Below are 26555 nucleotides of genomic sequence, written 5' to 3'. Positions count from 1 at the left end.
TGAAATAATATTTTATAGGTTGATAAAAACTTTTTTTTTTTTTCTGTTAATGAGGAACCATTGATGTGTGTATGAAACTATTCCTGATGAACAGTATGTTGCTTTTCTTAGGAATTGAATGAAAAGTTGCAGAGGTTTTTATTTTTTCTACATATGTGGAGTTTGGCCTTACAGGTTCCTGACAAATGGAAGCAGAAGTTTAATGAATCCTAAAACTCATTTAGCTTCTAATTATACATAAATTTGAGGAGGTGGAAATAGTGATTTGACTTGGATGGAAATTACATCTTGTCAAGTATCCTTTGGTGCTTTGTCATTTGGTGATAACACCTGCCACCATTTAAGCAGCCCCGTGTGCCAGGTGCTGTGCTAAATCCTTTGTGTATTTTGTGCTTTATTTAACCCTTGCCACAATCTTTGCGGGAGATAGTATTATATCCTTTTTAGCAGATGACGGAGAGGCTAAATAAATTGCTAGAGTGGTAAATACTCAGATACTAAGTGATAAGCCAGAATTCAGACCCAAACCTGATCTCAGAGCCCTCTCTAAAGGGGGACAAATTCAAATGCCTGCCTTGGCAGCCAGATCACATAGCTGAGTGAAGCAGGATGGGTACAGGATGGTTCTGGTGCTGGGGGGCGGGGGTGGTCGCTGTAAAGAGGTGTGAGTGCAGTTCCAGCCACTGTGACTGTTGGGGGAGTTTGAACTCTGTGTTGTGATCCGATATTTCAAGAAAAGTGGGAAATTAGAATGGGTGGGTGCAGTCTCTTGATTTTTAAACGTTGGGAGTTAATTCAGATTTTTTAAATACACATGTGTAGGGCAGTTTCAACCCATTGGCCACCCATTTGAGAACTCTAATGCACATTTTGTTGATCATTTGGTTTAAATTAGCCTGATAAGATCAATTGGCCTTGTGCTCGTGTCACACAAGTCACAGTCTTGGAGTTCCTCAGAGACCTCTATAAATTTAGCGGTGTTGGAGGACAGAGGAAGGGAAAATGTGTTTTAATGTGTTAGGGTGCCTGCTGTCACCAGGACTTAAGGAAATTAAGCATAAAGAATTTCAAGTACATTTCTGACTAATGGTTAATAGTATGTAATTTGAGGCATTAAGAAAATACACTTGTATAATTTTCAATAACACATGCTTATCTTTATTTTTTCAGTCTGTTAAAATTAAATGGGTACTTGGTTAAATTATACTACCCTGTCAGTTTTTTGATAATAGAGCAGCTAAAGCATCAGATAGATTTGCCTTTTATATGGTATTAACATAGAAGTAAAAATAGTGCCTTTCGCCTTTCTTATATATTTTCAATACACAATTGAATTTTGTCTGATTTAAAAAGTTAAACGAGTTGATTCCTAGGTATTAGTCTGGTAAGAACGTAAGGCAACTACAGAAAACTGAGAAATAGTTAAAATTAGGAAATACGTTGATAAGAGAAATATATCTTGTATAAACACAGAGAAAATAGATGAGGGAGACGATTATGTTATGTTGAATCTCTGGAGGTCCTAGATGTAGTGAAAATGCCCTCTGCATGCAAATCACGATATTCCGGTGTAGGGGCTCCTACCTAGAATGCTTTCAGTGTCTACTTTTTTAAAACCTGAATTTTACTACCCTGTATCATAAAGTCAAGGGTAAAGTTTGGGTTTTGAACGTCTAAGAAACAGTGATGGCATCACTTTCATCCTGTTTAAAAGGTGTCTCTATGAAAGGTGGTGGTTAGATTTTTTGGCCTCTGTCTCTGCACCTGCAGCTACACTTAAATCAAACCATTTGAGCCAAGGTTGGTTGTCACTGAGAACTTGCAGTGGGAAAGCTGCGGATCGTAAGGCCATTTTGACTGTCAGAGAAGGGCAGGCATTGATTCATGTGTCTATTAACTTTCCAAGGCAATAAAATACTTCCATCTTTTTTTCCCTCTTATTTATCTTCAAGCTAACCTTTTTTTTTTTTTTTTTTTTTTTTTAAGTATTTATTTTTGAGAGACAGATACAGAGCAAGCAGGGGAAGGGCACAGAGAGGGAGACAGCATCCCAAGCAGGTCTCACACTGTCAGTGCAGAGCCCAGCGAAGGGTTCAAACTCACAAACCGTGAGATCATGACCTGAGCCAAAATTAAGAGTCGGACACTTAACCAACTGAGCCACCCAGGCGACTCTCTTCAAGCTAACCTTAAACAACAAGAACAAAAACGTATAAGGAATTAATATACAGAGACCTGAAAATTTGTAAAAGTAAAGCAAACCTTAATGAAATGACATTTTACAAAAGTCTTGAGTTCTTGGAAAATTCCTAGAGATAACATAGTCAATTCAGCATCGTGTATTTAGTTTATTGCTGATTCATAATAATCATAAAACCTCCAAAAGATTTTTTTTGTTTCAGGGACCACTTCTCATGGAACAATTCTCTATAGATTAATTATGGTTTTCTAGTTTGCCAAATTTTTTTTTTCTACTGTATGTTTGGTTAAGTTTTGTTTTAGAAAGAGGCTGGTGGGTATTTACTTTGTATAGCTCTAATGAGTTCTAAGGAAAGCCCTTAGAATAAGGACTACTGTTGAATGGAAGGTATAAAAGCACTTGGAAGCTGTAAAGCTCTATACAAGGTCTAGCAGATGATAATTCTGTAGCTGAAACTCACATTGGCCTTGCTACCACTAGTGCCAAGCCCTCTTCAGTTTCAGATGGACTACGAAAACTAGAGAAGCTGCTGACAACTTGAGTGATTGATCAGTCGTGTGCCGCAGCAGGACCTGGATCCTGTAGTCCTGCTGTTCAGTAGCACATCCTTCCCTCCCACGGGGGTAGTAGCCTCTTGCATTCCTTCGAAGTGGAGACCATCACCCTACAAAGGGATCACAGTGCAGCTCTCCCTTGAGTAAACTACAGTAGGCGGTCTCTTTAGTCCTTCTCAAACGCCTATGACTAGCTGAGAGCTGGCTCTGCTTTTGCAGAAAGTGAGGATGGAGAGTGTGGTTGGGAGCTACTCTTTGATGCTAAATTGATCAAATGCAAGTGCCTGTGTATATTGGCCAAAGTCCAGATTAAGCTTTATGCAGGAGTTTCCACTATAGCTATTAAGATGCCAATAAAGAAAAAAGAAGACCGGAACATGACAAACTCCCTGCAGACTTGTGTGGTTACCTCTCTACAGTCTAGCCACTGCGTATTCTGGCGAATGACAGAGTTGTGGTGATCTTGCATGAGCATTGTTAGCAAGCAACGGAAGAAGATTCTGCCATGGCTTTGTCCTTCCACAGTAGGTAGGTGGGTACGGGCATATAGGCTGGCTTTGTAAAGTGTCTCAGGCAGGTGGATGGGAAGGAACCAAGAAGAGGTGTGCATCCATGGGCTTTTCTTAGAAGGAGTTTTGTGGTGAGAAGCCAACAGTTAGAGATTTGGTTTGGACAGCTGGCTCCCATTGATGGTTTAGAAGGGGATGAAAGGGCCAGATTTTTTAGAAGGGATTTGGGTAGGTTCTTAAAAGTGGATTGAAGCAGGGTAAAAAAAAGGAGGGGATGGTGGGGGGGGTGGTGCATCATGAAGAGGAAAAATACCATTGCAGAAGACGTGTGTTTTGGGGCCAGAGTTTTGGTAGGGAAATAAGAGAAGGAGGGGGTGCATGTATAAAAGAGAACACAAACTGGTGAAATGTGACTGTGCATGGTTTATAAATTACTGGCAGCATCACATGTGGACTTGAGAGGTACATCTACTGTAGAAATTTCCCTCAAGGAATACATAATGTGTTTTGTAATCCGAAATTTGTCATTATTAAAGGTAATAAGCATCTTGGTTGTGGTCAAATGCTAGGTTAAATTTTTGGAACATTTTGACTCTTCTAGACTAAACTGCCATCATTGGACCTCTCTGCAGGTCTTACGGGAGGTTGTAAAAGCAAACCTTTCTTAGCTTTCTATAAATGAAACCATTATTCTCTCTCACTAGGGAATCTTGTATGGTAAGGGAACAAAAGGTTAATAGTTGTTATTTGGGTCAGAGGCCAATGCAGGGGGGCAGGGCTGATTTGGTGTGCCCGTACTGTCTCCAGTTCCCCGGTGTGGCTAGCGAGGTTTGGGCTAGATTCCCTCTCACTGAGCCTGCAAAGATGTTTAATACTCACACATCTCTCAGCCCTTTGGGTCTGTGGAGTGGTTTCAGATTGTGTTGTTGTGGGGCCTGGAATTTCCGGAAGGCACTTTGGGGTTGGCCAGTTGGGTGTCATGGAAGCCAAACAACTGGACTCTGGGCCTTCTGGCCCTGCCTCAGTCAGGACAGCTTGCTTATATTGTTTAAGTCCTGGAACTTTTAGTAAGAGTCACTTGACAAGAGACGAAACACATACAGAATCACTGTCTGGGAAAGTAGGAAAAGAGCACGCTCCATGCATGAACACAATTAACAGATAGCAGCTTTGACCCCTTCCTTCTGTCCATTTCCCAGCTGCTGTCCTTTTTATTGAAAGAATAATTCATACGCCATACAAATAATCTGTTTAAGTTGTATAATTTGGTGGTTTTAGTGTATTCACAGGCTGAGCAAAGCTCTCTGAGCTTTTCTCAAAAAGAAAGGCTGTATCCATTAGCGCTCATTCCCCATTTCCCCCCACACTTCCCCATCTCCAGAACAGCCATGAATCCACTTTCTGTTTCTGTGAATTTGACTATTCTGGACACTTCGTATTAATGGAATCACATAATATATGCTCTTCTGTGACTGGCTTCTTTCACCTGGCGTAACGTGTTCAAGGTTCATCCATGTTGTAGCATGTGTCAGTACTTTCCTGTTGCAGAGTAATATCCCATCATATGGATATACTGGATGTTATTGAGCCATTTGTTAGTTGGTCGACATTGGGCTGTTTCTCCTATTTGCCATTATAAATTATGCTGCCCATGAACATTTGGGTGCAGGTTTTTGTGTGAACATATGTTTTCCTTTCTCTTGGGTATATACCTAGGAGGGGGATTGCTGGGTGATATGGGAACTCTCAGACATTTTGAGGAACGGCCAGGCTTCTCTTCTCCTAAGTGGATTATGTGTGTAGACTGTGGATGGCCTCCTTGCTTCTTCACACCACAGTGGAGTCTTCAGCTCTACATCCTGTTCTTTACCCTGCTACCTCCTGGTTACTTGCCTAAAATATAAGCAGTCTCCATAGTCCTCTGTTACTTAAGGCATTGCAACTGCTTACCAAGGACTCCCAAGTTATTCACAGCCTCGGCTCAAGCTACATCTAAAATTTCATCTTCTAGTGATTTCCCAATTTCTGTGTGTCTTTCTGTGTGAGCTGTTTTCATTATATAAAGCCAGTGGTTCCTAAACTCCTTTGTGTCATTGACTCCTCTGAAAGTCTACCATTAACAAACCCTGAGGTCCACCACCACCTTCCCTGGGCACAAGCTGTGAGTTCCCATCTCTGCTCCTACCATTCCCTCACTTCCCCATTACCCTCCTCCTTTCTGGTGGTTACCTAATACGAAAATCTCTTACCTTTTGAAGTGTCTTTTGGAGGACCTTAAAAAGACAGTGTTTTGTTTTGTTTTTCATCAGTGGTGCTAACAGTTGTTTGTATAGTCCTCCAGGAGGGCCCTGAAGGAGCAGAGCAGGGATGGCTCACCCCCTAGGAACTAGACTGTAAGTGCTATCGAGGTGGAGATTTTTGTTGGAATTGCCCTGGGCTGTGTGTTCTGTGTGCCTAAAATAGAGCCTGGCACATAGTAGGTGTTCAGTTAAGTAATTGTGGAATGAACGAATAGGAGAGGGAGCTGGGTCTTGAACCTTCTGCTTTCTGGAATTGATGAACCTCTAAAGTCAGGCTCATGAATAATCCAGGGGCCTCCTTACAGATAGTGGATATTAGATATTGGAGAAGGAACAGAGGTTAGATGACAGATTCCAAAAGGATTAAGGGGATATATTAATTTCCTATTGCTGCTGTAGCATATTACTGCAAACTTAGTGGTTTAAAACAACACAACTTTTTTCTCAAGTCGAGGTATCACCAGGGATAGTTCCTTCTGGAGGCTCTAGAGGATAATCTGTGCTTTTTTTTTTTTTTTTTTTTTTTTTTTACTTTTAATTTATTTTTAATTTACATCCAAGTTAGCATATAGTGCAACAATGATTTCGAGAGTAGATTCCTTAATGCCCCTTACCCATTTGGCCCATCCCCACCCCCCAACAACCCCTCCAGTAACCCTCTGTTTGTTATCCATATTGAAGAGTGTCTTACGTTTTTGTCCCTCTCCCTGTTTATATTATGTTTGCTTCCCTTCCCTTATGTTCGTCTGTTTTGTATCTTAAATTCCTCATATGTGTGAAGTCATATGATATTTGTCTTTCTCTGACTAATTTTGTTTAGCATAATACCCTTGAGTTTCATCCACATAGTTGCAAGTGGCAAGGTTTCATTCTTTTTGGTTGTCGAATAATACTCCATTGTATATACATACCACATCTTCTTTATCCATTCAGAGGATAATCTGTTTCTGAGCCTTTCCCAGCTCCTGGAGACCACCTGCATACCTTGGCGTATGCCCCTTTCTTCCATCTCTAAAGCTAAGTGCATTGTGTTTATTGTTTTTCTCTTTGATTTCTGCTTCCATCCTTACATCTTTTCTCTGATCCTGATCTTCCTGTCCTCTGCTTACAGGGACCCTTCACATTACATTGGGCCTACCTGGTTAATTCAGGAGGACTTCCCCCTCAGGATCCTTAATCATATCTGCAAAGTCATTTTTACCGTGTAAGAGAACATATTCACAGGACATGGACATCCTTGGGGGCCATGATTCAGCCTGCTACAGGGCGTTCTACAGATAAACACAGTGCCTTTTGTGTTTTTGCCAAGTGTGTCTGTGCCTTGCCTAGCTTAATGCCTCATAATTGTGACATGACATAACTTCTTCCTCACAGTATAAAAAAAATGTTCTACTACTTCTTGGCAGAAAGTTGTTAGTTTGCCCTACTTTGTTGCTTTCCCGTTTGTAACTCACTGAATTAGTACCAAAACATAGGTCCTAAAAAGGACCAATGAGATCCTCCTCTAATTTTCTTTTTTTTTTTTTCTTTTCTTTTTTTTAGAGAGAGTGAGCACACGTATGCAAGAGAGCTTGTGTGTGTGTGGGGGGGGGGAGGGGCAAAGGGCTAGGGAGAGTAAGAATCCTAAGCAGGCTCCATGCATGCCCAGCATGGAGCCTGATACAGGGCTCGGTCCCATGACCATAAGATGATGACCTGAGTCGAAATCAAGGGTCGGATGCTTAACCGAGTGAGCCATTCAGGCTCCCCTAGTTTTGTCATTGATAAGTATCTATTAAAAATGTTTAGGGGTGCCTGGGTGGCTCAGTTGGTTAAGCGTCTGACTTTGGGTCAGGTCATGATCTCACAATTAGTGAGTTCGAGCCCCACGTTGGGCTCTATGCTGACAGCTCACAGCCTGGATCCTGCTTCAGATTCTGTGTCTCCTCTCTCTGACCCTCCTGTGCTCACATTTTCTCTCTCTCTCTCTCTCTCTCTCTCTCTCAAATAAATTAAACATTAAAAAATTTTTTAAAAATTAAAAAAAAATTTAGAAGTTGTTGAACACGCATATCTGTGATTTTGAGCTTATTTGGTGTATGGCAGGATTATTATATCTGCCCACTGGGACTTAATTGATGGAAATATAGGAGCTGGGTTTGCTGTCTTTGAACAGACTGTACTGGAAAAGCAAGACAGCTTACTGGCATTATTTAAAAGATGTGTGAATTCACAGAATTCATATAGGAGGGAAAGGCATTTATTGCACTTTAAATGATAATAATAATTAATGGTAATGAGTGTGTACCGTGTGCCAGACCATATTGTAACCACTTACCATGGTTTAATTCATTCAGTCATCATGAGAACCACATGAGGTCATACCATTATTATTCCCATTTTACAAATGAGGAAATAGGACTTGCTGATGTTAAGTGAGTCGCCTAAGGTTACACAGCTAGTAAAAGAGGGGGCCGGGACTTGAACCTAGGCCATCTGGCTCCTGAACCTGCACTCATTTTCCAGAGGTGCGATGTAATGGTATACAATTAGCCTTGCTCCAGTAGGTAATGTGTGAAACTGACCTTATCTGAACGTCTATTCACCTGTAGGTATTATTATCTAATAGCATTTACTTGTGAGATAAGAGATCACCACCTATCCCTAATATTGGGAACGAGAAAGCAGGAACCCTGGTGTTTAGTATTGAGGAGGTGATTTGGAGGCTTAATCATCTCATGTTCCCTCGTTTTGTTCCTTCATGCTCCCCTACCATTGGACTGTGGGCTCTTTTCCCTTCTTTCTGGCATGTTTACCTCTTTGCTGTGATGCTTGCTGGTGGTCTTGCGTGGGCTGATTATGGCGTGTGGTGGGACCGATGGTTGACCTAGTCTTCTCCATTCATTTGTTCATTTTGTTCATTTTGTTTTACTAAATGAAGAAACAGAAATTTATCATTATCTCAAATCCACTTAAGAGCCAGAATGAGAATTTGTTTATCCCATAGATCCTTTCCTTTGGATACTTTGCTAACCAGTGCTAATAACCGTCTAAAAAGAAAGCATTTAAAAAATCCTTACTGAAATTCAGAGAGGGCTGTCCGAAGAGGGAGGACAGGAGCCAGCTGCTGTGTAAACTGCAACAGGTTTGAAAAATGTCAGAGAGGACTTGAAATTCTATTTCTCTTGTGTAGGCAAGGATCATTTTTCTTAGGGTGTTATTGCCTTAGGAAACGGACCTTTTTAAAAAAAATTTTTTTTTTTAATGTTTATTTATTTTTGAGAGAGACAGAGACAGAATGCGAGTGGGTTAGGGGCAGAGAGAGAGGGAGACACAGAATCTGAGGCAGGCTCCAGGCTCTGAGCTGTCAGCACAGAGCCCGATGCGGGGCTCGAACTCACGAGCCAAACTCACGTCACCAAAGTCAGATGCTCAACAGGCGCCCTGGAAACTGACCTTTTTATAGTTTTCCTAAATTGTGTCCTGGTCCCTTTTTCTTCTTGATGAAATTGATGGGATCTATAGGACGTATTTCTTTAGGAAGACAACTTTTGGGGACACGATTAATAAAAAACAAAGATGCAAAGATTTGGGGCTTACTTCAAATGTTATTCTTCTTTGTGGATTGAATTCTGACTTGAAATACTGTGGGCACCATGCAAAAGGATCTGGAAATAGTGCCTGAAGAGAAATGTGTCCTTTCATGTGCTGGTTTTATTCCAGAATTACCAACCCACAATAGGAAAGGGGGCTTCAGCATGAAGACTGTTTTGTTTTACTTGACTTTGTTCCAGTGTTCTATAAATTCATTCTTGGTGGCTGTTTCCCATCAGCCACCAAGAATCCATGTTTTCCTGGTTTGTTTATAATTGATAATTTATATTCCCAATTGCATCCACAGAAGGCTCAAGGCACCTTACAGTAAATGACATGTTTTGAGTGGGAGATGAATGTGGCTGTTTAAGCGAGAAATAGAAAACAAGGCAGCAATGATGATAGCCAAGGTGCTCAGCTACATCTCCTGCCTAGCGTTACTAGGAGTGAGGGTTAAACACAGCTTTATTCTTCCAGGCAGCCAAAGTAAAAGGGTCACAGAATCGGTTATGTAACTGTCATCTAATAAAAGGAAACAGTTCCTCAGAAGTCATAAATCTTTCCTAGGTTTTGAGTTTTCAAAGGTTTTTTGCCAGGCGATGGATTAGCAAAATTATTCTTGAGGTTACAAGCCCGGTATCCTAGATGCTGTGCAAAAAGCCTAACCAGCCATGTGTTTACCCTGATATTTGCTGACCAGTAGAGCCATTCAGAGCCATCTCACCACAGCCCACCCATGCCGAGAGGACCCTGCTAATTTAATGTACGTATTAAATCGTGCTTGGTGCATACTTGCTTTACATTATCACTCCCTGTTGCTCTCCTTGGAGATGGTACTTGAACAATGGGGCAAGGAGGACTAGCAGGTATCTGGTTTGATTCATTCAGCACATTTATCGAGTGCTCATTCCTTGCCAGCTCCTGGAGAGCCAATGGTGAACCAAGCATACTTGGTCTCAGTCTCTGTGGTCATATATAAAATTTGGGAATGATTTTCTGTTGTGTGGAAATTAATAGTTGTGCTCAAATAAAAAAAAAATTAAAAAGTATAATAACCCAGGGCATCACAGGCCAGTTCATACAGCAGCTTTGATATCTTCTAAGGACGTTTTGATAAGAATGGTTTCTGTCATTCATTAGCATGTTATCCTCATTCCAGGAGAAATTACAATATGGATGAATGCATGTGAGTAGCCCTGAAACAAAAGAATCAAGTATGCAGTAAGTTACCATGGGAACAAGCCCTTTTCTCTCCAATATGTTTTTGTGAAACATTCAGATGATAAAGACTTTAAATTCTCATTTTTAAGTGAAAACAGCCTAATGGCATTCAAATTGCAAGAACTTTTAAAGCACTGTTTTCCTATCTTCGTATGGTCCATTTAACATTTCTTTTGAGCATGTACGTCATCAGCGAGAGGAAAAAATAATTAAAGGGGAGCCTTAACTGAGGTGGAGTGGTCTTGGGTGGGGGGCCCTTAGCTCTGCAGTCTGTCTTTGCGTCTCTCTTCCCTGGCCCTAGCTCCACCTTCGTTGTTTTGGGATTGCTAGGTGCCTTGAACTGAAGGTGCCTGGGGGTACTGGATTTAAACCCAAGAAAGCTCTGTGTTGTGTGGTATTGAGGGTAGGAAAACCCTTAGTTTCTCTTTTTCACCCCAGTCTCTTCTGTTCTCTGCCTAGGCTGATCTTAAAGGTTTTCACAAGGTGATAAGAATCTCTTAAAAAAAACCATCCTAGAGATTTTAAGGACCAAGCAGCAGCTATCAGAATGAGAGTTAGGTTTAGGTTTACCAGAACAGTTTTGTTAGGAGATTATATATATGTATGTATGTATGTATGTATGTATGTATGTATATATATAACCTATTTATTCATTTATTTATTTAAATCTCACATTCCCAATCAGTCTTAATTTCAACCCTTATCCCTTATCAGTCCAGAGATAACATTTCAGAAGAAAAAGCTAAAATAGAACATGACAAGATATATGTATCATAGTCTGCTAAGGAGGAAACCTCGTGAGACCTTTACCACATCAGAATGTAGGGTAGTCTGAGAAGCAGCAGCCCTATATTTTTGTCAAAGTAACATACTTTTCCATCGTTGCTAGACTGGTGAAGGATTCATAGATGGGCTTCACCTTATTCATCAATTTGGATTGATCGATGATGGCTGCTTGGAGTGCAGATTCTGGGTCTGGGCAGAGTGCCACAATTGGTTTGTGACGTCTGCCATGGGTTAGTGGTGGTACTCTTGTCATGCACTGCCATCCCCAATCCAGTGTAGTATTAAAGGAAATTGACGCTGATCTTTAGCGTCAAAATGACTACCACCAAAAAGCCCCAAACGAACAAGCTCCAAAGCTCACTTGTCTGCAGCAGAATATAAATTCATTTTTGGTACAGTACAGGATGTTCTGTTGGTGCTCTGTTAGGAAAGTATTTCCAGAAGCAAATAGTTTGCTGCCACTTATCTGGAATATTTCTTTGTTTGGTGAAGATATTTTATTATATAACAGCGACTTAGACATGTGAAACCTGCCTGGTATGTTACATGTCTCCAGCATAAGTGAATATGACCCTCTCTGGTGGGAGACTGCAGCTGTTAAGATTGACGGCTCATTCAAGTGAGGAAGAAGTCCAAGAATGATTTGAGCCTGCGTTAGGCAGATGGATATTAATGAAGGAAAAGTACCTTGAAAGGATGCCATTCCAGGAAGGGCACGGGACAGCGCTGATTATAACCAGAGCCCTGCTTTCTGCGCTTCTCCAGCTAAAGCGCTGAGTGCTGAGCCTCTTAGCCAAGCGAGAATCCTCCCTGAACTGGGTGGGGGAGGGGCTGGTCCAGGCAGGTTTTTCGGAGAATGCAGCTGGCAGCGAAGAAACTAGGACTGGCCTCCATCTCAACTGGGTGATCCTACTTGACGGGACCCTAAAAGCTTGTGCAGGGAGTTTGTATCCTCATTGGTTGGTGGCCCTCACTGTGCCCTGCTGTAGTTTTGGGAACCCAGTTTGTGGTCCAAAAATACATGTTCATTTGATACATCAGTGAGTAAAGCATGTGTAGAGACTGACCAATTTGTGGGTGTTAGGTTTTTGGTAAAACAAAATTGCTTGAACCTGTTTCATCTTTAATTTCCTATTGAAAACACAAATTTGATTTACTCAAACCAATATTGCACTGTGTATTAACTATAATTTAAATACTTTTTGTAATTTAAATAAACTAAAATTTAAATTTTTTATTTATTCATGTCAAATATTTGACTGTGTTTCAGGTACTATGGTCAGGTTTTTGGTCGTACTACAGTTAGAGTCAGGTACTTGAACACAAGAGACCTGGCCTCTGTCCTCTAGATCTTGCTAAGAGAGGCAAATGTAAACACAATCATAATATAATTAATTGGGATCATAGTAGGGATACCAACAGAGGGGTTTATAAAGAACATAAAGCAACGCAGCCCAGAGGGTCAGGAAAAGCTTCTTGAAAGGAGATGAAATTTAATCTGAGACTTGAAAGCTGATTGGGACTTTGTTAGGCAATGTGGAGGGCAGCAGGGTACAAGGAGGGCAAAAAGGAATGACTCGGAGATTCACAGGGCTTCTGTGAAACCAGCATTTGCTTATGCTGTGTCGGCGGGGACCAGAATCCATCACTAGCTGTGGCCTTCCTAATTGTCTTCCCCTGGAGGCTGTACCTGGGGTGGTCGACAGTTCGTCCGCTGCCCCGCAGATCTTGCCACAGCATAAATCAACGGTGCAAGTCTTCACTGTGTTGATGTGTGTGATTTATGTGCTGAGATGATTCGACAGCTGGTCTTCTTGGAAAATAATATAGTTCTTTCTCAGCTCCAGCTGTCAGTCTTTTTACTGGATGTCTAGATTGAAGGACGGCTGGTAGTAGCAGACAAGCTCAGTGGGCATCTGTGAGCAGAAGCAGTAGGTGTGCTTTGAGCATGGGCACTGGGCTCCGGAAGGCTGTGGCTCTGGTTCAGATGGAGGCTCCATTGTTTTAGTTTTTGTCATAAACTCTCTTAGCCTTGGTTTTCTGATCTCTAAAATGGGTATGGTAGGCATCTCATAAAGTAGGCTTGAAGATTAAATTAAATGAGGCAGTATATGGGAAACATGTAGCACTGGGCTTGGTGATCATGAATATCAATTGTTTGCTCCTTGACATCTACCAAAGCCTTTCACCTTGAGCTGGACACATGGGAGGAGATTTGGTGGTGACTGCTTGAATCTGATTTGTTGTCTGTATTAAATAAATTGTAATCTCCTGTATAGATTGGTGAATTTACTGTACAGCCCTCAAGAGCTATCAGGAACACTCAAGTCTGACATGCTAATTACATTACCAACAGAATATTTTTTAAATTGTTTATTTTTAAGAGGGAGGGAGCACAGGCAGGGGAGGGGCAGAGAGAGGGAGAGAGAATCCTAAGCAGGCTCTGTGCTGTCCGTGCAGAGCCAGACGTGGGGCTTGATCCCATCAACTGTGAGATCATGACCTTAGCTGAAATCAAGAATCAGACACTTACCTGAGTCACCCTGGTGCCCCACCAATTGAATATTAAGAAGGCTGTTAGTATGATAGACATTTATACTTCACATTTGTGTCTTTTCTGCCCACTACAGAAGGGAAAAAGTGAAGCTAACAAGTGCATGTGCTGGGTATATGAGAAACACCTCCTTCATTGTCGAATTTGTCTTTTAGCCCAAAATGTGGTGCCACTTTTAAGACAATCACTTGATGAAGCAACCACAAAAATCCTAGAGAAAATGCAGTCCTAGCAGTTCTGGAAAATACTAGAGTCAAGGATATAGGTCATGATTAAGCTTTTCTAGCATAGACTTGTCATTAAGTCATCTTGAAGTTCCAGCTCCTGAGAGGCCACCGTGGTGTTGTCAGTGGTCTGACCATTGTCTACACAGCTAGGGAGCTCACCTGGGCAGGTTGCAATCGTTTGAAACGTGGGTGTGGTTGTGCTGGTGCTCGAGAGGTCAAACAGGGCTACCTTGGGTTTCTGGTCAGGAGGCGCTGTTTCCAGAAGCCTTTTCTGGTCGGTCCATCAGAGGTTTCTTAAAATCTACACTTCAGTGATGAGATCAGAATTTTGATTGAGGGGTGTGGGGCGGTGAGAGAGAGAGAGAGAGGAAGACTGTGTAACATGTTTGCTTATAAAACACGATCATCTTGGTAATGCAACGAAGAGGAAATATTGTCCAGAAAAAACCAATTCATAGGGTTGAAATATATTTCCCTTAAAATGTTGTCCTTCAAATAAGCCAAATTACTTCACAAACTCATTTAAATTTCATTGAGGGAACCAGCATGCTTTTACTTTGGCTTCAGGTTTGATTTGGATCTCCAGCATCCTTGGTTATTGAAATAATACCTCATTCTTCAGTAATAACTTTCTTGGTCTTTTTGTAGCCCAGCTTGCTTAGTAAAATATGCAAATTTGCCAAAATAACCAATAGATAATTTAACATAGGAAGCTTTAAATTATGTCTTAATTATGCTACTGTCAAAATAAAAGATGAGTGGCTTGGTTTATGTGAAAGTGAGTAGCATAAACAGATATTTCATTAGTGCTTTGTTTTTAATCTTGTACTTTGGCAAGGCTTTTACTGTGATAAATGAATTTTCCTTTTCATTGGGAAAAGCCAAGTTACTGTTGTTTTTGGTTATGTAGTTGGATTTCTTCAGACTATAATAGTTACTTAAAGACAAACTGTAAGGGATATTTGCCTCTAAGACCTTTATTTCTTAGATTTGCACGATAATGACCTTAGGAGTAGTTTCTTATTTTTTCAACTGTCTTTGAACATTTTCCTGAAAGACAGTTGGAGTTAAAATAATTATCAAGTATTTTGCATTTATAGGAAAACCAGCTAAAAGTGAACTACTTGACTACACACGACCTAGAATTCCTGTGGCTCTGAATTCTCACAGATGTGTATTTTCAGCTGTCCGTTTCACATGTCCAAGGCAAAATGAAATTGCTTCCTTCTTGCCTCTCCTCACTCCTCCTAAATCCCTGTCTTTGTGAATGATTTAATGGCCCACCTTGATGATGCCCAGGGGGAGACCTTGAATAGGGAAACCCCAGCATCTTCCTTGACTTCCCATCTGATGAATATCTTCATTCTGTGAACTTCTCCCTCACATTGTTACCCTAATCGGTGTCCTCTCTCTTTGATTTCCCACTGTCAGGTCTTATGCCATGTTGGCCATTTCACTGGTCTGCTTCTGGTCCATTTTCTCTTCACCTGTAATCTATCCCTTCTCTGCCCCCAATTTTTCTCTGATTCGATGATTTATTACTGCCGTCATCACCTCCAGTGGTTCCCGCTGTCCACAGATAAAGCCCTAGCTCCTCAGCATATAATCAGACCTTTGTAGTCTAGCTCTGACCTGCTCTTCAGCCCTCATTCTCTGCCGTTGGCCCTCCTGTGGTCAACACCTCAGCCTCAATGAACGCCAGTTCCCCAGTATCTACATTGTCTCCCCTGCCCCTCTGCTTCCAGTAATGTCATCCTCGTTAGTGATGACCCTCCTTGCACCTTTCCTCACCTGAGTTTACCATGTTCTCAGTCGCCCTGACCTCTGTTACAGGTCATGTGTTCTAATTAATTGGCTCTGTGCCGCCCATGGGCTACTCCTCTGTGAGTGTCAGAAAGAAAAGGATCATTTCCTATTCAGCTTTCACTTAATGAAATAATCTCTCCTTGGCATATAACTCAGCTTCTTCAGTAGTGGTTCCTTGGCATTATTCTATCATTTCTTGATATATATGATTATTGGCAGAGACGGTCAGGTTGAAGTTCCACTTCTAGATATATAGCCCCAAAGACTTGAAAACAAGGACTCCCATAGATGCTCGCGTGCAAATGTTCAACAGGTGAATGGATAAACATAATATATATATACACAATAGAATATTATTCATCCATAAAGAGGAATAAAGTTCTGTTACATCTGTCAGCAGAGATTGACCAGAAAACATTACGCTAAGGGTATTAAGCCCGATAAAAAGTACAAACATTTCATGATTCCACTTACATGAGATATCTAGAACAGGCAAATGCATAGAGTTAGAAAGTAGATTAGAAGTGATCAGGGGCTGGGGAAAAGGGGAATAGAGCATTATTAGGTGGTGGGTACAGCATTTCTGTTGGAGGCGATGAAAATATTTTGGAAATAGGGGCGATAGTTGTACAACATCATGAATGTGACTAATGCCATTGAATTGTACATTTAAAAATGGTTAAAATGGAGTACCCTAAATGGTTAAATGGAGCTCAGTTATTGAGCTCCAACTTCGGCTCAGGTCACGATCTCACAGTTTGTGAGTTCGAGCCCTGCGTCAGGCTGTGTAGTGACAGCTCAGAGCCTGGAGTCTGATTCTGTGTCTGATTCTGATTTTGGATTCTGTGTCTCCCTCTCTCTGTTCTTTCCCTGCTCACATGCTGTCTCTCTCTCAAAAATAAATAAAGATTAAAAAAAATTTTTTTAATGGTTAAAATGGTAAATTTTATGTTACATATATTTTGCCCCAATAAAAAAATTTATAGTTCATGTAATTAAAGAAACAGTGACACCACCCCTGCTAGGCATGTATGTTCCAACAAGTGATTTTATGCAAGTATGTTGTCTTTATCATTTATGTTTATCAGACTTACCTTCCCAATGTAGCATAGATTTCTTGAAGTCAGGGACCAGTCTCTACAGAAAATAGCTTTTGAGAAACATGGCTTTTAAATATCTTTTAATAAACATGTGAGTTTGGAGTTGGTTGTTTTTGCAATTGCTGAAACTTTTAGGAGAGGGTTTGATATTTTCCTTGAATGTTAGTAGAATCAGTCCTGACAAAGCAGTATGCAGCTATTTTGGAACATACTGGTGTATTTTCTGACCTACTATGTAAGAATTGTGCATACTAACCCTGACACCTTTGGAAGGAAAGCCAAATAGCCCAGCCAAGTGTGCTTTAAGTTTTTTTCTCTTGCTGTTTTAAACAAGGGCTTAGGGGACTGGGCCAATTACAATCTTGTGGATGGGAATCCTACTAATTATTTTCCCTAAATCCTTCTCAAAGGAAATAAAAATACGGGTACTTTCTCAGGGTATACATAGTTTTACTCTTCTATGAGTTAAGGTATATTTCTTCATCTTTTAAGCTCCTATGAAAACATTAAAAAATCAAATATGTAATGACGACAAACACAGTTTATACTACAATGAGATTAATGTACATGTAAGTATATAAAATTAAGACCTTTTAAAATCTCACCTTATTGCTGAGTGCCAGGATTTTCTTTGAAAATAACTGAGATGAAAATGTGAGAAAATGTTAGCCTATATTTACTATTAATCATCTTGTATACATTTCTGTTGTCTTATTCACCGTCAGCCTTGAATTCTGTATTTGGAGTCCACTGGTTAGGAGAAGTGATGTGAGGAATGCTAGTTAAGAGCTTATTGAAAACCATATTCCCTTGTATCCTTGACCTCCAGACGTCAGTGTTAGAAATTACTGTTGATTTCACCTTCATTACACTTTCTTTGGAAGATGCTTTGGTCACACAGTGATAGTTATTTCTAATAGATTTTCTTATCCCTCCGAACTTGGACAGTAAGTGTGCTCTATGGAGGTTCATCTCTGTTTTTAGTGTGTGTTTTGAATCCTCTGAAGATCTTGATATAAGGCAGGTTCAGACTGGGGGAGGTAGGTGGTGAGATTCTGCATTTCTAGTAAGCCCTTAGATGCCTGGTCTGTGGACTACATTTTGAGCAGCAATGCTCTGGGTAGAAACCTATTTCAAATACCTGATTTTGATGTGCTGTAAAATGTGGATGCCCTCTAGAGTTGCCAGATAAAATACAGGATGCTCAAGATGTCCCAGGCACTAATTTTATACATACCTGTACTAAAAAATGACTCTTTTATCTGAAATGTAATTTTCACTGGACTTGACACAAGATAAATGGGTCGATACACACACCCACCCCAAATCTGGCAACCCTAAAATGCAATCTGAATAATTTCTGAGTACATTTAAATGTCATGCATATCATTAGAGTTAAAATATGATTATTTTCAGAGAAAGCACACAGAATTAGGTTTATTTCAGACTTGTTTTTTAAGTACTTATTTAGATGTTTTGCTCATAGACTTTTCAGTACAATAAAATATGGAAACATGAACCTCCTCCTCCAATATCTAGGGAATACTTAGAAAAAAGTAGTGAAATTTGTACGTTCTAAAATATACCTAAAAGCACAAAAAGGACCCGTGTTATCAGTGTTTCCAGTTGAACACTTGAAGTAGTAAGATGTTAATGTGATAGATTTAAACTTCGACAATTTTTTATAGTTTTTTCTTGTATCTCTTTGAGATGGTATTGTGCACTGTTGACATTTTTAAACCCTGTATAATAAGATTGCATGAGAATCATCTTTGATTTTTTTAATTTAAATTTTTTTTTAATGTTTGTTTATTTTTGAGAGAGAAGGAGATAGAGTGAGAGCAGGGGAGAGGTAGAGAGAGAGAGAGAGAGAGAGAGAGAGACACACACACACACACACACACACACACACACACACACACACACTATCTGAAGCAGGCTCCAGGCTCTGAGCTGTCAGCACAGAGCCCGATGTGGGCTCAAACTCATGAACCAAGAGATCATGACCTGAGCTGAAGTCGGACACCTAACTGACTGAGCCACCCGGGCGCCCCTGATTTTTTTTTTTTTTTTTTTTTAACTATATGGAAGAAAATGTAAATGCTTTTCTTTGTTTTTTTTTTTTTTTTTTTTTTTTTTCAGGTTCTTTATGGAGTTGGAAGCAAGACATCAGAATAATATCTTCATAGATGACATAAGTGACATTGTGGAAAAGCACACAGCATCCACATTTGACCCATATGTGAAATACTGCACAAATGAAGTCTACCAACAACGAACACTACAGAAATTGTTGTAAGAGATGATGAATGTTACATTCAATAGCCTCACCTCATTTTAATTAGGTCACATAGATAGAAATGAATTGATATCTTATGTTTAGAAATGCCTCCTGATAGGCAATTTCCCAGGATGGCTTTCAGGGTGAAAGTGTTTGAGTAGAAAATTCTAGTCTGTGGAGCTCTTTCTCTCTAAAGCAATTATGAAATTAGGGGTTTCTGTTATTGTTTTCCTTGTTTCTTTAAATTGCTGCAAAACACAGGAGTGATTGTCATGCCAAACTCTCCGGTTTTCTAAGCCATTACCTGGCTATTAAGTAGTTTGCTTCAGGCCAGTAGAGTTCTTGAGTTGAACTCCTGTTTTGCCTATGATCCAGAGTTTCTCTGTTACTCTAATTTTCCTCCATTCAAATGACAACTCAGTATTAAGTTGTTTTTTGTTGTTGTTGTTGTTGTTGTTGTTTTTTTTTTTTTTTTTTTTTTTTTTAAGAAGAGTTGCTGATTTTCCCCTTCTGGGTAGTTAGAAGTGAGGCGAGAAGGGGAAAAAATGTTCTTAAAGGCTTTAATTGTGCAACAAAAAAGAATTGGCTTTAAATTTGCCTCCTCACCTTTTCCCTTTGGCCTATTTAGGTTACTGAGAGTTTTGATGTGATAGATATTCCTTTACTCTTAAAAGTCAGTGATTGTTCAATAATGTCTTATTTTATTTTGGGGGACCCTGTTTATCTCTAGTAGCTGTTTTATAGCACAGTTGTGCATTGCCATAAACCCGGTTTGGGGGCTGACAGCTGTTATCACTCTTATCCCCTCTGTGGGTTGTGGCATTTATGACCGCAGCATGGAGCTCTGGTCAGCTTCTGTGGGATGTGTGAACCCCCTGTGGAGTGATTTGGGCTGGTGATGATTATTACCTCATGGCTGCTGGAAGAAGCAGTCCATTGAAGTCCAAGTTGGTGGGAAGGACTGATAGTGCCCCTTCTCCTTCCACAGCCTCATGAACTCTTACATGGGCATGTGGAAAACCAACAGCTGGCAACCCCAAATGAGATTTTTAAGTACAAAGCTGGGTTTGTCAGCACTGTGGACATTTTGGTCTGGATAAGTCTTTGCCATGGGTGCTATCCTGTGCATTGTAGCATGTTTTTTTTTTTTTTCTTCGTCTTTTAAAGAAGTTTTTTAAATATTTATTTTTGAGAGAAAGCATGAGTAGGGGTGGGGCAGAGAAAGGGGGGAGCAGAGGAACTGAAGTGGGCTCTGCGCTGACATCAAAGAGCTTGATGTGGGGTTTGAACTCGGGGATCACGAGATCATGACCTGAGCTGAAGTTGGGTGTTTAACCAACTGAACCACCCAGGCGCCCCTGTAGCATGTTTTACAGCATCCCTGGCCTCTGTGCACTAGATGCCCCTCACTCCATTTGTGACAACCAAAAATGTTGCCAGACGTCGACAAACGTTCTTGTGTGCATAACCTTACCCCTTGCTTTTCTTAATCCCCCTACTGCTGATAATAGAGGTTGCCATGTAACTGTTAGAAAATGCAAGTTTGAAAACAGAGCTTTGAATTAGAGCTGAATTTAATTCTGTTTTCATTTTGTTTTGTAGGATTTAAAAAATGTGAATAGGTACTGCTGTACATTATGTAACTCTTAAAAAATAAAAGCTCTAGGGGCACCTGGCTGGCTCAGTGGGAAGAGCACATGACTCCTGATCTCGGGGTTGTTAAGTTTGAACCCCACATTAGGTATAGAAGTCACTTAAAGTCTTAAGGAAAAATAAAGACTGTATCTAAATTAGCTTCATGATACCACCATTTGAGCTGTCACATGGAAAGTCATAGTTGTGTTTTCAGGGGTTTTGTTGCAAATGTTGTGAATTTACATGTAGGGCAGTGACTGGCTGCACGTTGGGAATGCTTGAGAATCTTTGAAAAGAGGCAAACATGCAGTGTATGCCTAGTGTCCGTCCCAGGCAGTTTAATCAGAATCTTTGGAGGTAGGGGTCCTGTGACCTGAGGGATTTAAATATGCAACTGAATTACAGTTTTGTTTGTTTATTTTTTGCATTTCCAAGAATCTTTTTTTAAAGCTAGCAGGAAAGGAAACTTAAAACTCCTCAATTTGAGAAAATGAAAATAAAACATTTCTGTGTAATTTCTTTCAGTTTGCTATTCGAGGTGTTTACGGGCTTATGAACCAAAACATGTAATTTGCAAAATACGTTAAAAAAAATGGGGGGGTCACAATTGCCACTGCCCTGCTTCCTGGTCTCCCCCATCCCCCAATGTGGGATAACAGTATCCAGTGCCATCCCCCCTCCCCTCCATGTTGTAAGTCACAGGGGAACTCCCCAGAGCACCTCTGAGGTAAAGTGAGGTGAGAGAGTGAGTGATCCTGGGGTAAGGGCACCCACCGGAAGTCAGAAGGCCTTGGTTTGACTTCTGTCTTCACCAAATAATAGGTCTGTTACTCGGCAAGTGGAGGATCTTCCTGAGACTCCATTCTTATTGGAATCCGCTTTTGGCCTTCATTAGATGGTGTAGGGCTGTTTCCACGTGAGATCATATATGTCCGTGTATCTTGCTAAGTTCCGAAAATGTGGCAATATTATCACTGCTCTTACGTCACTGGGAGGAGAGAAATATTCTGGATGACATGGCCAGAAAATTTTCTGTGTTAGAAGCTCTGAAAAAGGCTAGGAGCCTCCTCGTAAATAAATCCAGTCTGATGTTTCTTAGATTATTATCTGGGGGTAGAGAAGTGACTTAAAACATATCATTTGTTATCTTTTTAATGGACTGTATGTAGATTATCAGTTAATGAGATCTAGTCTGTATGCTGGTTATAATTCATATGTTCACAGATAGGTTCATCATTGTGATAACCATTGCCTCTTCATTTGTTCGCTTTATACTTTTATAAATTTCTAGCACATACATATTGTTCATATTGTTGCCTTAAACTCATATCCAGTCTTCACTATAAAAGGCAGACAAGCCATCTGTGCCTATTTATGTAATTGTTGTTTTATGTATTAAAAATCATCATATAGGAGTTTATCACATTTTATAGAGGCATCAAGTTTTATTGTGCTTTACTTAATTGCACTTTGCAGATACTGCATTTTTTTACAAATCGAAGGTTGGTTGCAGCCCTGCATCGAGCAAGTCTGTTGGTGCCATTTTTCCACAGCATTTGCTCACTTGCTGTCTCTGTTATGTTTTGGTAATTCTCACAATATTTCAAACATTTTCATTATTCTGTTTGTTATGGTGATCTGTGGTCAGTGATTATGACTCACTGAGAGCTCAGATGATAGCTAGCATTTTTTAGCCACAAAGTATGATTTAATTAAGGTATGTACATCATTTTTTAAAGACATAATGCCATCGCTCACATAACAGACCACAGTGTAGTGCAAACATAACTTTTACAGGCACTGGGAAACCAAAAATTCATTTGGCTTGCTATATTGCAGTATTTGCTTGATTTGTAGTGGTCTGAAACCAGACCCACAATATCTTTGAGGTATGCCTGTAATATATTTTTACTTTTTAATTTGAAGAGGAAATATTTTGAAGTTGCTTCTTTCTTTTTCTTTCTCAGAGCCACCAACCCATCTTTTAAAGAAGTATTGTCACGAATTGAGTCCCACGAAGACTGTAGGAACTTACCCATGATCTCCTTCCTCATTCTCCCCATGCAGAGGGTAACTCGCCTGCCCCTGCTGATGGACGTAAGACATGACCTGGTGGCTCTCTCCTCTGTGGGGAGCTGTGCTGCTATAAATCTGATTAAGAAGATTATTGTGCTTTCACTGAAATCAATGTACTATATATCCCTCTTATAAAATCCTCCAAGTAAAGTGAGAAGGTGCCCTTCAGTTGGAAAGTCTCATTTGTGTCTAATATCGTTGGAAATCATCTTCAATTTAGGCTTGTGTAGTCACTCTGAGGAATTCAGATTACATCACTCATTTTTTGAAATGGGAAAATATATTGGCTTATTGAAGACAAGAGGCTTGGATTCCATTTCTAGCTGAGCCACTTGGCATGTGACCTTGGGCAAGTCACTTAATGTTTTCTTTGGGCCTCAGTTTCCTCAGCTTGATCACTAAGATCCCTTCCTTGTAGTGTTTCAGGGTGCTGAGGCACTTCGGCTTTACATGGGAATGAGACACACTCTTTGGCACTAGAAGGCACGAACTTGCCCCCATTTTGTATTGCACAAAGGAGAGTGACGAAAGTCAGCATCCTTCTTATTTTAGGGAACGTTCATGAAGAAAATAAGGATTTGGTTTTGAATGGTGGCAAGATGCGGCTGGGAGAAGGGAGTTGAGGTTGCCTGGTATGAGGCAGAGCAGGGAGGACAGCGAGGTGTCCGGCAGGGGGGGATCCCGCACGCTGGCTGAGCCGGAACCACAGCAGCAGCAGCGATGACAGGAGAACCAGGTGGCCCGACTCAGCTCCCAACCAGCTAATGGACCAAATAGTGTCTTTGTGATCCAATTGAGGTATTTTGCTGTAGTTTTACTTTAAAATTGGATCATAACATTCATGTCAGTTTTAATATACTTGATTTTTTGACATGTCAAAACGTAGGATACAAATACTGCCAAAAGTTATGCTTAAGGTTACAAAATTCCATATTCCATATTCTGTTACAAATTTGAAGAGATATTCTAAAAGCACTGGCACTTTGCAATGAGTAAAAGTGTGTGATTATAGTCACTTTGTTGGCTGTGCTGCTTGGTTTGGGGAGGTTTTTGGTAGTTGTTCCAGAATTTTCTGACACCTTGCTGCTCTCCAGCTTCACCTCAGTTGACTACCTTCATAGCCTTCCCTTGTGATTTAGGAACTTCTCTCCTTGTAAATATCAGGAGACTTGCAGAATTTGAAAATGTGGCTCTCTAATTTTTTCTTTTTTTGAGAACAATATTTCAGTATTTACCATGTCTCAGGATAGAATGCAGCCAGGTTATCAAAACCAAATTTCGGCTTAAAAAAGGTTTATTTTTAGATGCCATCCACACTTGTTCCTGGACTTACCCGCTCTGCACCTTTTTCACGTTGCTGTTGGCTGCCGCTTCTCAGCCTCACAACACAAGCCAGCCTATTTTCCAAGCACTGGCCCTAATGCTCCTCACTAAAGCCTTACTCAGTGCCCTCCCGAGCAGATGTATCTTCTTCCCCACGAACACCCACAGCACTTCTAGAGAAGGGACTCTGACGTGTAAACTTGGCGTCGTAGAAGTCCTGTGGCTTTTGGAGTAAGACAGATCTGGGCACAGATTCTGGTCCCTTCCACTTACAGTGTGATGCCAGGCAAACTGCCTAACTTCATCTGAAACATAAGCATAACATGTACCTGCAGGGTTGGCATGAAAACAAATGAAGAAGTAAATGTTAAGTTTGACAGTAACAGACACTCTGTTTCTTATTTTTTTTTAATGCTTACTTTTTGAGAGAGAGAGAAAGAGAGAGTGGGGTGGGAGGGGAGAGAGAGAGAGAGAGAGAGAGAGAGAGAGAGAGAGAGAGAGAGAATGAATCTGAAGCAGGCTCCAGGCTCCGAGCTATCAGCACAGTGTCTGACACAGGGCTCGAACTCATGAGCTGTGAGATGATGACCTGAGCCAAAGTCGGATGCTCAACTGACTGAGCCACTCAGGCGCCCAACATTCCGTGTTTCTTGACTAAATTAATATATATAGTATATAGGCTTGTCCTGAGTTACGTAAAAATTGTGAACTTTGCAAAGATACATTCAAGGAGCAGCTGTTGTACTTTCTTCCATAAGATTTTCTCAGAAGTAAAAAGTCATTTAAAGAGTTTATTTCATATGATTTCTCATACTTTCTTCCTTTTTTTTTTTAATTTATTTTTTTTAACGTTTATTTATTTTTGAGATAGAGACAGAGCATGAACAGGGGAGGGGCAGAGAGAGAGGGAGAAACAGAATCTGAAACAGGCTGCAGGCTCTGAGTGGTCGGCACAGAGCCCGACGCGGGGCTCCAACTCACGGGCCGTGAGATCATGACCTGAGCCGAAGTCGGTCGCTTAACCGACCAAGCCACCCAGGCGCCCCTCTCACACTTTCATAAACATTTGAAACTTTGATCCATCTAAGTGAAATATTTCAAATTTTGCTGTTGTTTAAAAGGAGAAATGGGTGCTTTGTAAATGCAACATTTCCTGCAGTGTTACAAATTTTCAGGGTTCTTTTTCTTCTGAAAATGTCTTTTAGCCATATTTCTTTAGATTTTGTATATGCCATGATCTCTCGACCTTCTATATTTTCTCTGTTTAATTGAGAGAAAATTGACTGAATAGATTAGGACTCAGAATCTAACATACTATGTTGAATGTAAATGCCATGATTGTCCAGTGGGCTCAAAACTTTTTGGGTCAGAGGCCCTTTTGAGATGAGTAAAGCTATAGTCATTCTCCCTAGAAAATTCAGTAGTCACAAAATTTTACATAAAATTAGACACTTCAGGACTCAGGATGCCTGCTTTCAGGGCAGTGTTTGGTTACTGCTTCTGTACACATCAGCGGGTCATGAAATTGATTTTTGAATCACAAGTAGTGTTTATTAAAAAAATGAAATAGAATGTGTGGTACATGATGTACACGGATCATAATGTCATTAAATTTTATTTCAAATAAAACCTTATTTCATCTTTGTGTATACCTGTACTGGTTGCTAATGTAAATGTATTTCTTACAGGGGGTCATAGTCAAAAAAAATTGAGAACCATTAACATAAACCCCTGGCTCACTCTTTGCTTTTCACATAGTACATATAAGAATCCTGACACCTGACCTTTGGATTTGTAAGCCTAGTGCTTACCCACATTCAAGGTACCAGTGGTTTGCCAGTTTCCAACGTACCTTCCACTTCTGTTTGGTGCCTCTTGCCCTAATAGTTTCCTACACGTCAGAATCTGGCCACCTGGGCAGAATCTAAATGTACTTAAAGCATTGTCCCTTCCATTTTAGTTCATTAGGAGTGTTAGTTAAACTTGTTAATTGAGATGAACATTTTTAACAATTTAAATGGTTCCATTGGCTTTGCATGGATATGATCTCAAAAACTATTTGTAATTCGGTGTACCTTGAAATGACCCTCTTTAAAGTCAGTCTCAGCATCACAAAAATTACGTGTCAATATATCAAGAGAAAATCCAGCAGCTTGTTTTTCTTGATCTTTTTATTCAATTGTATTATCTACAAACATACTTACCTAAATAATGATGATGATGGTAATAACTAAAGTGATTTTGTCTTTCACTGAGGGCCTACCGTATGCTAGGCACTCATAGAGAAAACTTTACATGTATTTTCATTTAATCCTGGCAACAGCTTTGTGACGAGGTTGGCATTATTCCCATTTTACAGATAAGGAAACTGAGGCTTACAGAGACTAGGTAGGTGACTTGCCCAAAGTCA

The 26555-nt window shown here is 40.3% G+C and overlaps 1 protein-coding gene across 3 annotated transcripts in view; it reads left to right on the top strand.

Annotated features, from left to right (window-relative positions):
* ARHGEF26 (Rho guanine nucleotide exchange factor 26) overlaps nt 1-26555 on the top strand; it is a 133264-nt gene that overhangs the window by 50687 nt on the left and 56022 nt on the right. For 2 of the 3 annotated variants that reach the window (XM_042999001.1, XM_042999002.1), the window contains exons 7-8: nt 18973-19125; nt 22714-22843. In XM_042999001.1, the coding sequence (XP_042854935.1) occupies nt 18973-19125; nt 22714-22843 (283 nt within the window). The remainder of the gene's footprint in view (nt 1-18972; nt 19126-22713; nt 22844-26555) is intronic. The other variant, XM_042999003.1, reaches the window with a different exon arrangement.

The sequence above is a fragment of the Panthera tigris genome, chromosome C2, assembly GCF_018350195.1.
Source record: "Panthera tigris isolate Pti1 chromosome C2, P.tigris_Pti1_mat1.1, whole genome shotgun sequence".
In the NCBI taxonomy this organism is placed as follows: domain Eukaryota; kingdom Metazoa; phylum Chordata; class Mammalia; order Carnivora; family Felidae; genus Panthera; species Panthera tigris.
This window is presented reverse-complemented; position numbering and strand designations above follow the sequence as displayed.